We start from the raw sequence: 15,117 nt of genomic DNA on the forward strand, positions 1-15,117 counted from the left end.
TTAAACTGCTACTGCTTTTAGAAAGATTAAGCATAAACTGAAACCAAGTGCTTTTGAAAATTGCACCTGTTATATAGCATTCCTCACACACAAATCTGTACAGTAGGCTAATATACTGCTTCCTTGTATGTTTTATTAAAGGTTTACCTTTGCTTCCCATTCCATGCCAGCAACAGAGATGCCAAGAAGACACACAACAGTTATGGTACCTATGATTCTGATGTCATTGGACTCATCCACCATCAGTGTATCACTCTCCTGAAAGCAGTAAGAAATGTTATTAGAACCAGTCTTTCTCTGCCCACCTGGTGGGATCGAGTAACAAGGTGAAATAGAAAGCAGTGAACTGTCAAAGTTTCAGAGATTTGTGAGACCAAATGTTTGTATTTCATATTCCAGCTGGCTTGTTGTAGTTGGGGTTATTTGGCTGTATAATTAGATGTCTGTTCCTCTTCTGATTTTGAGATTCTTGTTGAGAAAGGTATGAAATATATTCATAAGATAGATATAATGGAGAAGCACTCCATTATTGCTGGACAGATCAGCTTCTTCCCTGCTAAAGATGCCACTCAAGTCTTGGCTGCATAGATCCACCAGTTAAACAAATATATTATGTAAAGCAAACACTGCCCACACAAAAAACCCCAACACACAACCACACAAAACACAAAAAAATAAACCAATTTGATCGTATACATAAAACATCTACATTTACCTTAAGAAGTTCTACAACTGTTTCAGCAAATCCAACTACATACATAGCAACTGCCACTGCGTTTGCAAAAGCAAAGATAAGTCCTATAGATCCACCAAACTCTGGGCCCAGACTTCTTGAGATAAGATAGTATGCTCCACCTGCAGACAGAAATATTGTTATTTCAGCACAGTAAAATTCTCAGGTTTTGCTCAGTTTTCCCCCACATAATTAGTTCTTCAGAAATTTGTACTTGTAGCCTCACAAATATAATCAATCTTTGCCCTGTATTAATAGAGGAGGAATGTGTTTTGTCCTGGTTCTGCCTTCAGACTTTTCAGCACGCCTTTCTATTGCAGAAATCTTTTCAGTGCATGTTACCATGCAAATCTGGACCTTGTAATAATATTTCATGATACATGATACAGTGACACAGAGCAGAGTGAACCTCACTTCCAGACAGGTTCTAACTTACGTGGATCTATCCCAGTGTTGGCATGAAAGATCCTATTCTGTGGTACATTGGTATAGCTCCTGCTCAGTATTGCAGTGATTCTTTAAGCTTCTTTGCATATCACCATAAGTGGAGCATATTACTTTGTCAGTTAATTATTTCATCTCATCTTACTGTCACTTTATTGTCAGGAAGTATTTAAGTTTATATACACTTTAATTTGTTGTTGATCCACTGAGAGAAATCACTCCAAATATATTTATTTATTATTTCTTTGCTTATAACACAGTTATCTCAAGCCCATTTATTTTGCTGATTCAAATCTGCAGATTTTTGTATTTTTCATGAGATCATATTCACTTACCTCCTCTTACTACTCCATTAGTGCAAATGGCAGACATGGAGATACCTGTCAATGTTGTTACTACTACACTCAGAGCAATAACTATGATTCCAAGACCTGAAAGATCCGAAAAAGAAAGTATATTCAAGTGTATTCCAGTACCTGTTCTGCTTAAATGACGTAGCAAGAACTTGCCATTTTCCACAGAGGTTAGACCAGACCAGTTATAACTTTAAGGCTCTGAAATGCACTAAAACTTTGTTTTATAAAATACCTGACAAGGAACTTTTACAGCAAAATTATTTACTCGTCTTCCAAGGAGTGGCTGAAATATAAGGAGTGTTATAAAGAAGGTATTAAACTGAAGATATCCACTGATCTGCATCAGTCTTTAAAACGAGAGGAAGAGATGTCTCACGCTCAGTTCGTTGAAGGATGTCCAACCTGGAATGCTCTGAATAGGAAAGGCCAGCTGAAAGGTAACAGAACTCCATGAAAAGCCAGAAATCATCCCTTGCTCAGCAGTAGGCAGGAACATCTGAAATGTACTTCTCAGACTGAACTGAAATCCGTGGCTTATTGAAAGTGACAACTCCAACATGGCTTAAATTGTGATGAAAGGTGGCTAGAATTGTTACCTTCCAGTTCCTTTAGATGTACCATTTGGTTTATCGTCCCTCTGGTTTGTCTCGTACGAAAATAATACATAAATACCTTTTAGGGCTTGAAAGCATTAGTAACCCTAAGATTTTTACCTCCACGGACAAACCCATTAGTTGCTATTGCAGAAGTTGACAACCCAGTAATTGAAGTTACCATCGTGGCCAGAAGAATTATGATTACTCCAAGACCTGTCAGTAATAAGAAGATAAAATATTTTATTTGTGCTCCATGTTTCCTACAAATCATTCTCTCTTTAAATTGAATTTTCAGGCCAGATTCAGGGCAATAAACTGAAAAGATGGTTTGTTGACCACTTGCAGTTTGCAGAACATTTCCATGGAGTCCATGTCATGGTAGTAAATTATTCCCATCAATCTTCAAGTAGTGATTCTTTCTGATAGGAGTACCCTAGCCAGAAATTCTCTTGATTTTCAAGGATGGTGGAGATGAGCAAACAAGTGTCCCTTGGCATGGATGCTTAGATCTGCCTTTAAGATACATCCTGGCTGTTTAAATTAAGAGATCAACATACTAACCAGAGCTCTTGTAAGAATGCTGCTGTCTTTCATCAGTTAACTAAATATTGAATCAGAGGAAGACTGACTGTATAGTTTCACAGTGCACCAGGTCAGAGAGTCAGGCAGGCAGAGAAACAAGACCTGAGTGCAATCCTTCTGTATCCTGACTTGCTAAGCTATCAAGTGCTGCACTTCCCCACTCTTTGCTCATCTCCCTCTTTCAAAAAAAAGTAGTTCTAACACAAGACAAACATTTGACAATGAAAATACTGCTTTTTAGATGCTTTTACTTTAACAGGTGAGTTGTAATGTCTAATCTTAGAGAACTTAGAATTCTTTATATTTTAGGCTGATATCTCAAACTTGTGTAGTTAAACAGAAATTCAGTGAAGATCAGTAAGAGGTGGTTAGGTGAACTGGGTTTCAGTTTGAGTAAGACTCAAAGAAATCTGAGAATGTTTGCAGTCTTTGGCTCTATGGTTGGGTTTCTGTTAACTTTGTGAAACTGTGCTGGACACTGGAAACTATATGAGTAGGATGTGCTTTGTATGATTTAGAATCAAAGAAGCTTTAGTTTCAAGTGGCTTCTGAGGGTATGTAGCTCAGCCTGCCAGGCATAGCAGAACTATTGCCAGCACAAGATTAAATCAGTGATGACTTTGGCTAGCTGGCTCTTGAAAACCTCCATGGATCAAGATCCCACAGCCTCTTTGGATTACATGCCTCAGGACTAGACTACCTGTCCAATAAAAATGTTTTTGTTTGTATACAAACTTGATCTCCCAAGGTACAGTTGCAGCCATTGCTTCTGTTATGTTTTCTGGCACTACCAGAAGGAGTTTGGCTCTATAGTTCAAAAACACTTTCTAGTTTCAAGTCAGATGAAGAGATAACATGACATTTTTCTCTCAACTTTATTACTTCTATTCCCATTTCTAGCTATGAGAGGAGAGGAAAAAAACCCAGGGGAATAACAAAGAAAAGAAAGAATTACAGTTTGGTGCCAAATCTGGAATCAGTTCTTAATTTTCTCTGAACTTACTAATGCTGATGTCTGGTTTCCATAAGGTACCTTCAGTGTAGAACTGCAGAATATACCTTGGTTATAGTAATATTTATTGACCAGGGCTCATCCAAATTGAAATTTGGATCCTACCACTGACATCAAGGTAGAAGTACTACAAACTTATTGATTTATCTGCTGTATTTATACCTTCTGGCCTCCAGATCAGATTCCTGACTTCAGTTCATGCTGGATGGTTACAGACATCCAGTCCCTGAATGAATGTTCTTTGCTGCTGAAATTATAGCCATGTTATCACAATCCTTTAGGACAGAGCAATGGAATGTCTGAGACATAAATGATATATGACATGGTGTAGGATATTTAAAGTGATTGGAACCTCTAATAAATCATGTTTATCCTATTTATTTTTGAACTCTTACTATAACTAGTCATGCACCTGTTTTGTATGCAGGTCTGTATAAATCCAAATGGTCATTCCTTTTGGTCAGCTGCCATTACACAGAAGAATATTGTTAAAGCTTGCAAATTTTGTGGCTGGGAAGTGCCTGTTAACTCTTAAATTGAATAAGTTAGAAACATTATTCTTAAAGTAGTTTTAAAACAATTTGGTGAGTACATGTACATCCCAAGGAGTATTTTTCAAGGATATTCTATTGAATTTCACAATTTATGGTATTAACATGTGTATGATATATAGGGTTAGATATTTTTTAATTCAGTGGGAAGGGTTTATGTTAATTTTAAAAAAAATATTTTAGGATTTAAGCAGAAAAGTGCATAAAATAAAGTGTCTCAACCATCATTGTAGTATAACAGAATGTACCATCATTGTAGTATAACAGAATATACCATAATTGTACTATTTGGGACCAGATTTTCAGGTAAGATAAACTTGCTTTTTTTCCCTGCCTTTGGCTAACCATTTCATATATAGGTACAACTACAGACTTCAGAGAGTCCCCACACATGACATGGAAATACCAGACTAGTTTTGGACCTGAAATCTTGTCAGGACCATACTGCCCCTTTTTTCCCCAGCTGATAATAAACAGAGAACCTTGTTGGAATGTTATTTTTTTCCTCTGTAAGAGCTTTTGTCCAAGACAGCCTATCAGGATATGGAAATAATTGGGTTTTCTCTCCTTGGCCCTTTAATGATGGGGATATAAATGGTGCCCAGATGGTGGTTTAACTGTCTCATTTAATTTCCATGTTTGTAGCAGTACCCAGTGAAATCCCTGAGCCTTGGTGATGATGAGCTTCCATCACTGTTCTCCTTAAGCAGCTTGGCTAGGGACTTAGAGCTCACTGCTTAGAAGACATTCAGGAAATGCACTGAGAAATTATTCACATGGAATTTGACGTCTTATTTTAAGAAATAAAACTAACCTCTTTGCATAACACATGCAATTTTAAAAACCAACAGCAGAACAATAAACCATAAGAAAGGAGAGTCTGCTTCTCAATGAGTTAAAATGGTAAAATTAAAAGTGAAAGCAGAAAGGTTGTAAGAGATGTTGGTGCAAATTAATGTTAAAATCTGATTAAAGTTTAGATTGAAAACCAGGCATATGGCTCCTGAGTAAGTTGTTCCAAAATGAATTACTCTTGCCTGTGGCTATTCTCACACCTCAAAACAAAGTAATACTTCTTGATGATCTCAATAAGTTACTAAACTGCCCTTAAAAACTAATTTTGCATGAAACCCCAGAGCAAAGTCTTGGCAATATTAAGATGCAGAATTTTCATGGCAAGGCATATAGTTATGAGTGCCCTGGGCTGTACGTGCTCATTTGCTATGCATCATAAAACCCAAGAGCACCCTTTTGTCAGGCACAGTGCTAGAGCCATGCATGGAGCACTGCAGAAGCACTAAACGTCTTCCGCTTAGTTCTGGATCTTTTATTGTTGGGCTTTTATTTTTTTTCCTATTTGTGTCTCTGTGAGTTTGTGGTTGGATTTTTTTTCTTAATAAGTGTTTCATTTGTTACTCTGTTTCAAAATTTCAGTCTTGCTCAAGGTAAAGTTCTGTGAAGTTACTGCAGTTTATTGGAAATGAGACTTCAGCCGTGCAAAATTTTGGAGATGTTTCGATTCAGTGTTTCATTTCACTTCCATTAACAAGGAAGTGAATGATATTTATATTCGATCTGATTTTAGCACTGAGTTTTATCCAAGCCCAGCAGAATTGACACCCCTTAATATTACTGAATGTTTCCATTGTCTGAACATCCAAACTGGAATACTTGCCATGCTGCCTTTTTTTGCTGTTTTTTATAACATCTGGGTGCTAGTCACAGATTAGGGCCCCATTACTCTGGATTGTATGATCATGGATCACAGGGTGACTCTACCAACAGTTCATGTTTCTGCACTTCCCCAGAGTAGTAGCTCTGAAGTGGTATCACAGAACCACTGATACATTGCACCTTACTGAGCTGCTCTTGTAGTGCTGGAGACTCTTGCAGTGTTGTAAGCACTTTCCTCTCTCATTGGTTTCATTGAACACTCAGCAGCATACTGGTTGGAAGCCTTGGGGCCCAGTCTCCCAGGGACTGGCACTGGGAATTTGGATTAATTAAATTGCACGATGAAGAAGCAAAGGAACAGACACAATGAGGTGTACCTGGTTAATGAAAGCTGTAGCAGAGTTTTTAAAACTTAGTATTTCATAGTATACTAGTATCTAGTGCTGTTCTGTAGTTAAAAATAACAAAATCCTGAGGAGATGAGACCTCCTTCCAGTTCTGTTTTCATCTTTGCAGAGAAGTGTGAAGAAGTGTTGTTTTTAATATGTAGATGACAAGGTTTGGGTTTCACAGATAAGCAAAGTGTGAACTCTTAAAGGTTAACTCTGCACACACATATTAGAAATTGGCCCAAGTCATAAAGTTTACATCTGTTACAGGATCTAAATACAAATTTCACTAAAGCTTAGAAATATTCAAATGTGATGATCATATGCATAGTTAACAGATCTATGCCTCTAAGCAGTAATTTGGCTGTGAGTCTGTAAAATTCCAATAGTTTGGAGGATTAATGTCTTTTACCCTGGCAAGCATTTGAAAACATTATTTAGTTCAACATGCAAATGCACAGCTCAGATTATATATTAATCATGATCATGTATAGTTTATCCTCTTTATCCCTTTCACTGTTGAAAATGATATTAAATGAGATACATACCAATTCCTGCTTGACCTACAATCCAGGAAAGTCGAATAAAAAGCATCACACCCCAAATATTAAGCATACATCTTACCTAGGTTTTAAAGAAAAAGTACTGCATTAGTGCAATGTTTTTTGAAAGTAGTGTTAACAACCAGCAGGGTGACAGTGCATTTCAGGCTTTTTAAACACACCCCAAACATCCCTGAGGTCCACCTCCCTCTCTTAATGCTTAGAAGACTTTAGTGTTACAGAACATGTTTTAAAACATGTTTTAATTTCTTTAGAAATGCAGGTAAGTGTCTCACCAGCACACCCTTCACCCATCCGAACTTGACAAATCCTGTTTTGCTTTCTTCTTCCTTGCTGACTGCTGTCTCATCTCCAGCTGTGCTCTCTCCATTAGCCACTCTCTCGACTGAGCCGGTGCTCACGGCTATGTTCTGGAGGATCACACAGAAAACAAATACAGTTTTGTGCCAAGCAGAGCACCTGGCTGCATAAGAGAGACATGGAAGAAAGGAATTCCAAAGAAAATCGGGTTTTACTGTCTCTGGAGTAGAGAGCAATATTCTGCTCACACCAGGCATCAGCAGGTGGGCTTACTAACAGTGAGAAAAGACAAAAGAATCACTTAAGCAGAGTGAATACGTTATTATCTGATACTGAAGTGTTTTTATTGTAAAATATTCCTCATATATGTTGTGTTGATATGTTAGTAGAGCATCTAACTTAATGAGGGTCTCGTGGTTGGCCTCTACATGCTGCTGCAACAATTTATGAATAATGCTCAGTGTAGAAACAGGGATAATTGCTCACTGGTGAAAAGAGACCTCGCTGAGTGCAGCGTGGTAAGGTTATGTGATGAACTCCCATGTTTCCTGTTGGATAAAGTACATAGCCTCAGCAGCAGATGGGTAACATATTTGGGAAACATTTAGAGAAATGCCAGTGAAATGTAGTGAATGAATAATCCTTTCTGTGGTTTAGCCACCTCTGGTGTAACCATAGTGGATAGGATTAGGAATTGACATATTTGTGGTGTAACCAGAACTTTAGGTTGTTCACATCCAGTTACAGACATAAATCTGTACTTTACCTCTTCACCTCCTCTGCCACAGAATCTTTGAGGCAATTTAGCACCATGATATGTTTCTTGTGGCTTGAGTAGGAATTAGTCATGGTGCTGAGGTTTATACTCATTGTCACTGCTGCTTTGCTTCTTTTAATTTTAGTATTTTTATTCAGAGTTCTCAGTGGTTCTGTGAAGAGTTGGCATTAGCGTAGCTATTGCCAAATACTTTCTGGGTCCTCTGCAAAGGTCTTCAGAAAGGACCATGTACCTTCCCATAGTCTGGCAGAACCAGGAGTGGGTACCACATTTGGAGAGCAATCAACTTTTAGGGTCTGGAGGGTGAAGATATTTCCAGATTAACTAAGCAGGTCAAGGAGGAAAACCATCTGTGATTCTGTGAAACATATGAGATTTTTCATCTTAGTTAACTTCAAGACTGTTTCTATATTTTGTCCATGATCTTAAAACACACAAAATACCCAACACACAAACCCAAAACAGACATAAAGACCAAGTGTATATGCCTCTTAGGCTGATGTTTGGATAGTTTGGATGCCACAAAGATGCAAGATTGTAGAATGCCTTTGACACAGTAAATGCAGGATTGTGCTCACAAATGAGAAATAAGTGACTGGATAATACATTTTGACATGGACTAAACTGGGTGCCTATAGCCCTGTTGGCCCTAAGTGAAAGGGGAATACAAGAGCTGTTGGAAAGCTGTGACTTTGAGCCCCTGAGTTACTTGGATAATTCTGACAATTCTTACCCTGAAATAATAATGGCTGTGTTTGCTGAAAATACATTAAATGATTAAAGTCAGTTAAGGAAGATCAGCAGAATAATATGAGGGTTTTTAGCTACAGTGGTTAGAATTTCAAAGACAAAAAATTAAAAGGGTTTGGTCTTTGTACTTGAAACAAGTTGTTTCCTATGTACTTTGAATTAATTTGTGCTCTCTATGCCATTATCATAAATTATGGCCTTAAACCTTCCATAAATGCATTTTAAATTGGTGTGCTTTAGTGAATGATTGGTTATTTACCAAGCAACTCTACCTGTGCTACTCATGCATAAAGGATGTGGAATAAAAGTGACAGAACATTTTGAAAAGCTACTAAAATAAAAAGTTAACTGCTTTAAAAAAATAATAAAAAAGAACCAACGAAAACATTTTCCTTTCCTTGTTTCAGAATGGTTTATTTTTCATCTCTCCTGGGGCTAAAGATGATGAGCTCATCACGTCTCCAGAACAAGTGTGGAGAATAGCCAAGAGGAAGAGAGGTTAGATTATTTCTTATGTAGGGTAAATATTAAACCCAAGTAATTATCACCAGCCATCAGCTGTGAAATAGCACTTAGACTAGTTTTTAGGGCTTTAATTGGTGATTTCTGGCTTAATGTGTGCAAAACCTGACACATCTTGCTAAAAGATGACACACATTTGACTCCAGCAGTGTGGAAACCAGATATCTGAAGTTCCTTTCAGCCTGCCTTACATTCTGACATTTGAAAAATTACATATTAAAACAATGTATTAAATATTAATATTTGTCTTCTGATGTTAAGCCCAGCATCAAAGCACAATGGGAATGCTTATGTGATGTTTAGCAATCTGAAGTCAAACATGTGCCACTTCTTATCAGAATCTGGCCATGGGCTGTGACAGAACAGTTGTCTTTAACAATTTGAGTTTCAGACTGGGGGTAAGGAGGGTGGGATTGCCTCGGGGGACAGTGTGATAAACCCAGATTTTAGTGTTAAAGTAAAAAGGAAGAAAGCATCTTTTTCAGAACTGCACCTTGGGCTATTAGTCTAACCCCAATACGTGCTCAGTGTGGCCTTTGCCTCCTGGTAGGAGCTCTGCCTTTTCATACCATCTTCATTCCCTTCCCTACTAATCTACTCTTTGGTGACCTTGTGTTTGTTTATTCTTCAGCATAAGCTCTGTAGACCAAAGTGATTTGTCCAAGGTCACAGAGTGAGGCCATGGGACAGGCAGGAATAGACTCCAGCCATGCTAATGGAGCGTTGTTTGTTCCAGTGCTGTGGTTAGTAGCTCCCAGACCAGGGCCACAACTCACATAAGGGCACAGCAGTTTGCCAGCGTAACAAAAATCCCATTACCTCTAACATTCACCTTCCTATTCTGAAAGGCATAAGATTATCCTTCTGTAAACTGGATACTGGAAAAAGTTTGGAAACAGCCAGGCTAGATGATGCTTTCATCTCTTCCTTAACAGTCCCAACCCATGAAGCAATTTTCTTTTGTTTTCTTCTGGGATGGAATCTGCCTACTTTCTTCTCTTCTCTAAGTGCAAGCCTTAAAAAAAGCTCTCAACAAATTTATCTGATTCTGTTTAAAATCTGCAAACCATTGAGAGATGCAACAGAAAATGGTCAAAACTGAAAATCCCTTAACATGCTGATGTTCAGTACATGTTTGTTCAGCATTGTGTTCAAACCAAAACACTATTTTTCCTCCTCTCTGGCCACTGCTGAAGTAAATTATTTCTATAAGAGGAAGTTTCTTCTGGGCATGGATATGTGTTTAGTCCCTTGAGTAGCAGTTTGTACATCTGCAAATGAGTAGGGACACCAAATTCATGTTTTCCCCTTTTCATATCTGCTTTGCATTCATCTTTGGAAATGCCTCTCCTTTCCATGTAAGCCATTTTACAGAGGTCTGAGGAGACCTTAATTTAAGTAAGTCAGGCCAAAACTAGGAAACTGTCCTAAAAAGATCCTAAATAATCAGGACCTAATTTGCTAATGGCTGGAGTTTTTTTGCTTGATTTCATTACTTTATATTAACCCTCCTTAGGACAGGTGAATCTCCAGAGAACTGAAGTTTGAACAAGACCTGGACCAGCATCCAAAAATCAGATGCATATCCAGATGAGAACTATTGTGGCTTAAGAGGGAAGAGTCTAGTTTTACCAAAGTCAGTAGAGTATCATATTATTCCACTGTTTTGCAGTAGGTTTTTTAATAGTTTAACTGTTTCAAGATGCTTAATCTATTTGTTCTTGACTGAAATTTCTAATTACAGCTTTCCATGCTATTTATTTTGCATGAAGATGATTCTTCCACATGGGGAAATCAAGTCTTAAAATATCTAGATGAGTGAATAGACAGCAAAATTCACCTATCTGAGACAATAATACAGAACTTAGTGAAAATCTGCTATTTGAGACTTAATATTACCAACTTCTCAAATTCTTTCCAGTGGAAGTTTTGAATGTGCAAACCCCAGAGGATTATACCTGAGAAATTCTTCTGGCAAGTAGCTATAGAGGGTGACAAAAGTGAGGATTATCATCATAAAGAGCACATTTTGGTATTTCATTATTCATTTACTGTGGTATGTATGTGGAAAAAATAATTAAGCAAATGGGAGAGTCTGCTAAGGGGAAGCTTTTTTCCCATAAAATCCATTGGTCACATATATCAATAGTAAACTCCTACACTGTTTTAACCAAAAGTAGGTCCACTCAGAAGGGAAGAGGAGAAACAGCTCTAGAACATCATTCAGAGGCAGGTTAGCCACTTGTATTCTGTTTGATAGTCCTTTCAAAAAATTTATTTTACATGAATATAGCCCCATCTATTACATGAGCAAAGTCTACACAGCTCTTCTATTGATAGATTAGGAAGAATTTAGCCAAACTATTCCTCCATCAATGCTTTGTATGTAGTCATTCGAGGGGCTCTTCAGATTCATTCTGAATTCACTGGTAAAATAAGCCTGAAGGCCTAAATTCATCTGGTGAATCAGCACCTGAAAACTGTTGACTGCTGTCCCTCTTCCAAGCAAACACCTTCAGCCTCAACACCCTTGTCCTGGATTTTTTCTTGCTGTCTGAATGGTTTGTTACAGCAGTAAGCAGGTAGTGCTTTGGATTTCTGATGAGTTGAAATTGCATTTGTTGCCCATTCTCTGTTTTATAATACTTACATTTATTAATGAGTATAACAGAGGAATCTGTGAATGGTACTTATTCATCAATGTTAAATTCAAGTTTAGAGTGAGTGTGAATTGTGTAGCTTGGTTAAATTATGAATTGACATTCATCATCTGCCATCCTAACTCTTGTGATTGGGTAGGTCCATACTTTTACACAAGACTGAACTATTTTTTTCTGTTAATCAAGTACATTACAATCACCTTTTAATACAAACCTTTGCTCTGAACGGGGTACAGAGCAGCAAACAGACTGCAGCTACCAAAGGAAATATGGTAAGTAATTACTTACTTTTTCTCTTGGGCAAGGTCCATGAATTTAAGGACTTTCTTATATTAATAAACAGAATTAACAGTCTGGAAAGGGAATAAAGAAAAATTGTATCTTTCCTTTTCACTTACCTTTGCCAGTTGTTCATGAATTTCTAATAAGCTTGGTCTGTTGAGCTTATTCCCACTGACGCTGCCAGTGTTTCTATAATAATCAATTTTGGGAACTGGGTCCATTGTGTTATGGCCAAAAGTTTGTAGATAATACATTTTTGTGTGAGTATCATAGGGATGTAAACTAGCTTCTGTTTTCTCCCCATTTTGAAGGAAATTGTCATATAATTCTCTTTTTCCTGGTCTGTAACTGATTCTCAGTCTGTTATGTGCTTCATCAGTAAAAGATGTTTCTTCATAATGTGGTGGGTCAGAGCCCACATCCTCTTGGGTTGTTTCATTGTTGTCATGGTCTTCATTAATTATGTTAACTTGAAACCGATTTGCATTTGGATCCAGGAATACGTTTGATGAATTGTTCATTGACATCTTCAGGGATGCTATAGACTTAAGTCACTGATGCGTTTGCTCTTCTGTGGCTGCAGTTAGTTGCAGCTACAGTAAAAGGTTTAGAGCTGTTTCATATGAAATCTTTGCTCCTTGAGTAATGAATTTCTGCAAATTTTTTCTTGAATCACTAAGTAGTCTTGCTAATGCTGTCTGCTGCTTTTCTGCTAGAAAAGATATAAATAAAACATTTCTATTATCTTGCATGGTTAGATAAATTTTCCACCACAAGCTGTCCCCTGCCTTGCCAAATATCCATGAGACTGTCATCCTATTACTTGTTGAGTAAAATAATAGTTGAGTCAAAGACTGAGTTAGTGGAGATGTTTCCAACTGTGCCAGATGGACTTGACCCCTTAAACCGAAGCATTGGTAGTTTGGTACAGGCTCCAAAGGAGGTAAAGGCCTGAGATGTAAATGGGCCAGGAACTCCTCTAGTTTCAATCTGTTTTATGAGAACCCACGAAGTAGCACAATGCCACAGTGAGCATCCATGTATATGAGCTTGGAACACCATCACGCAATTAAGGCATGAATAGCAGGTGTCTGTTCCAAAACTCTTTTATCAAGGAATAAAGAAGGTTGTAGATACAAGGAGCCTCATGTATACCTTTTCCATCAAGTATAATTTGACTATGAACCAAGCACTTTGTTCCATAAATATAACAGCCCCAGCGAGCCTTCTTTCAGCTCACCTGGCCGAGCTGCCTGGCTGCATGGCAGGGATCTCCCCTTGAGCTGGGATGATTCTCAAGGTTGCTTCTCAAGGCAGAGATCTTTTTCCAGCAGCAGAGCTTTGGTAAACAACTGATATCATGGATGACCTTGTAGCACAGTAACACTGATTTTCTCTTGCTAACTTTGATCTGTGCCTTGGTAGTTTTGAATCATTGTTCAAATGACTGTGCTGTACAGTAAGAGACTGACCTTTGCCATCAGAATTTATTATGTCACACTTGTACAGCATCATATTAAAACCACTTCTGCTAATACCTTTGATGGTGATACTTTAGTGATCTAAATCACCTACTCCTGACAAATTGGCATAGTCAGCAGGATCCTAAATCAGGATTTGTCTATATAAAATGGGCTTTGGATCAGATTCTAAGTACCTAAAATTGATTTTCAAATATAGTATTTCTTTTAATAATGCAATGTTTAATTAAAGCCAGTGAAAGTCTAGGCAGTACAAGGGATGTGATGCAAGATTTCATGAAGTCCATTTACTGTTTATGTTCCATTTCAGTGTTATAATACTGTGTATATTTCTCTTATAGTCTAGAATTAAATTTGCCTTAAAAGCTTGAATGAAATGAATTTTTTAAAATTAACTACAGGAGTTAGGCTGTAAGTTTTCAGTAGTTCCAGGATGACAAGAGCTTATGAGCAAGCAATTAAGACATAGCAAATTGTTCATTTTTTAATATAAATAAAATTACTGTAATATGAAGGAATAAACAGACAACTGGAACAGATCCAAAAATAGCATTGTGTTTCCTAAATTATCATGGAGAAAATAAATTACTATGGTCATGGTAATTATTGAGTAATACCATCAATAATGCTAGGCATTGAAAGGTTCATAGAATCTTACACTCAATTTTACATTTGTGCACTCAAAACACCCTTTAAGATGATTTGAAAGAAATTGTAGTGAGTCACAGAAATGCACAGGTTGGAAGGGATCTTGGAAGCTTGTCTGGTCCAACCTTCCACTCAAAGCAGAGGGAACACTGAATGTAAATCAGGTTACTTAGAATGTTTACTGGTCAGGTCTTGACATTCTCCAAGAAGAGATTCAACAACCTGCTTTGTCAAGACTATTCTAATGCCTAATTGTCCTCAAAGTGGTTTTTTTTCTGTATATCCCCTTGGAACGTTCCATGTGTCACTATATGATCGTCACCTTTCACTCTCCTCTGTGCATGGTTCTGCCTCATCAGTAACCTCCTCCTAAGTATCAGGGGGACTGTGGATGTTCCCCTAATGCTTTTAGTCTGGTTAAACAAGTCCTGTTTCCTTATACAGTGAGTGCTCCTACCCCTGAGCACCTTGGTGGTTCTCCATCAGACACACACAAGTTTATCTTTCTTATAAGGACGAGTGGGAGAGGACAGGTAGAAAGACTTAGAAATTGGGTTCCAGGTATGGAAGCTGATGAGTGATCACTTTGCTTCATCTCCTGGCTATGTTAACACAGCCCAGGACACTGTTCACCTGCATTGTTCCTAGGGCACGGGGCTGACTCCTCTGTAGCCTGGTGCTCACCCAGTCCCTGCCAGGAGAGTTGCTCCCTGCCAACAAGGCCCCAGCCTGTATGGTGCAGGGGTTAAGTCTGTCCAAGGTGCAGGATTTGCATTTGTCCTTGTTGAATGTCATG

The 15,117-nt window shown here is 37.9% G+C and overlaps 1 protein-coding gene across 1 annotated transcript in view; it reads right to left on the reverse strand.

Annotated features, from left to right (window-relative positions):
* SLC12A1 (solute carrier family 12 (sodium/potassium/chloride transporter), member 1) overlaps positions 1-15,117 on the reverse strand; it is a 49,643-nt gene that overhangs the window by 32,994 nt on the left and 1,532 nt on the right. Inside the window, exons 2-7 of the mRNA XM_009073428.1 lie at positions 12,309-12,904; positions 7,176-7,310; positions 6,886-6,961; positions 1,513-1,608; positions 716-855; positions 148-258 (exon numbers count right to left, since the gene is read on the reverse strand). Coding sequence (XP_009071676.1) covers positions 148-258; positions 716-855; positions 1,513-1,608; positions 6,886-6,961; positions 7,176-7,310; positions 12,309-12,719 — 969 coding nt within the window. The 5' untranslated portion in view covers positions 12,720-12,904. The remainder of the gene's footprint in view (positions 1-147; positions 259-715; positions 856-1,512; positions 1,609-6,885; positions 6,962-7,175; positions 7,311-12,308; positions 12,905-15,117) is intronic.

Source organism: Acanthisitta chloris, unplaced genomic scaffold, assembly GCF_000695815.1.
Source record: "Acanthisitta chloris isolate BGI_N310 unplaced genomic scaffold, ASM69581v1 scaffold23890, whole genome shotgun sequence".
Lineage (NCBI taxonomy): Eukaryota > Metazoa > Chordata > Aves > Passeriformes > Acanthisittidae > Acanthisitta > Acanthisitta chloris.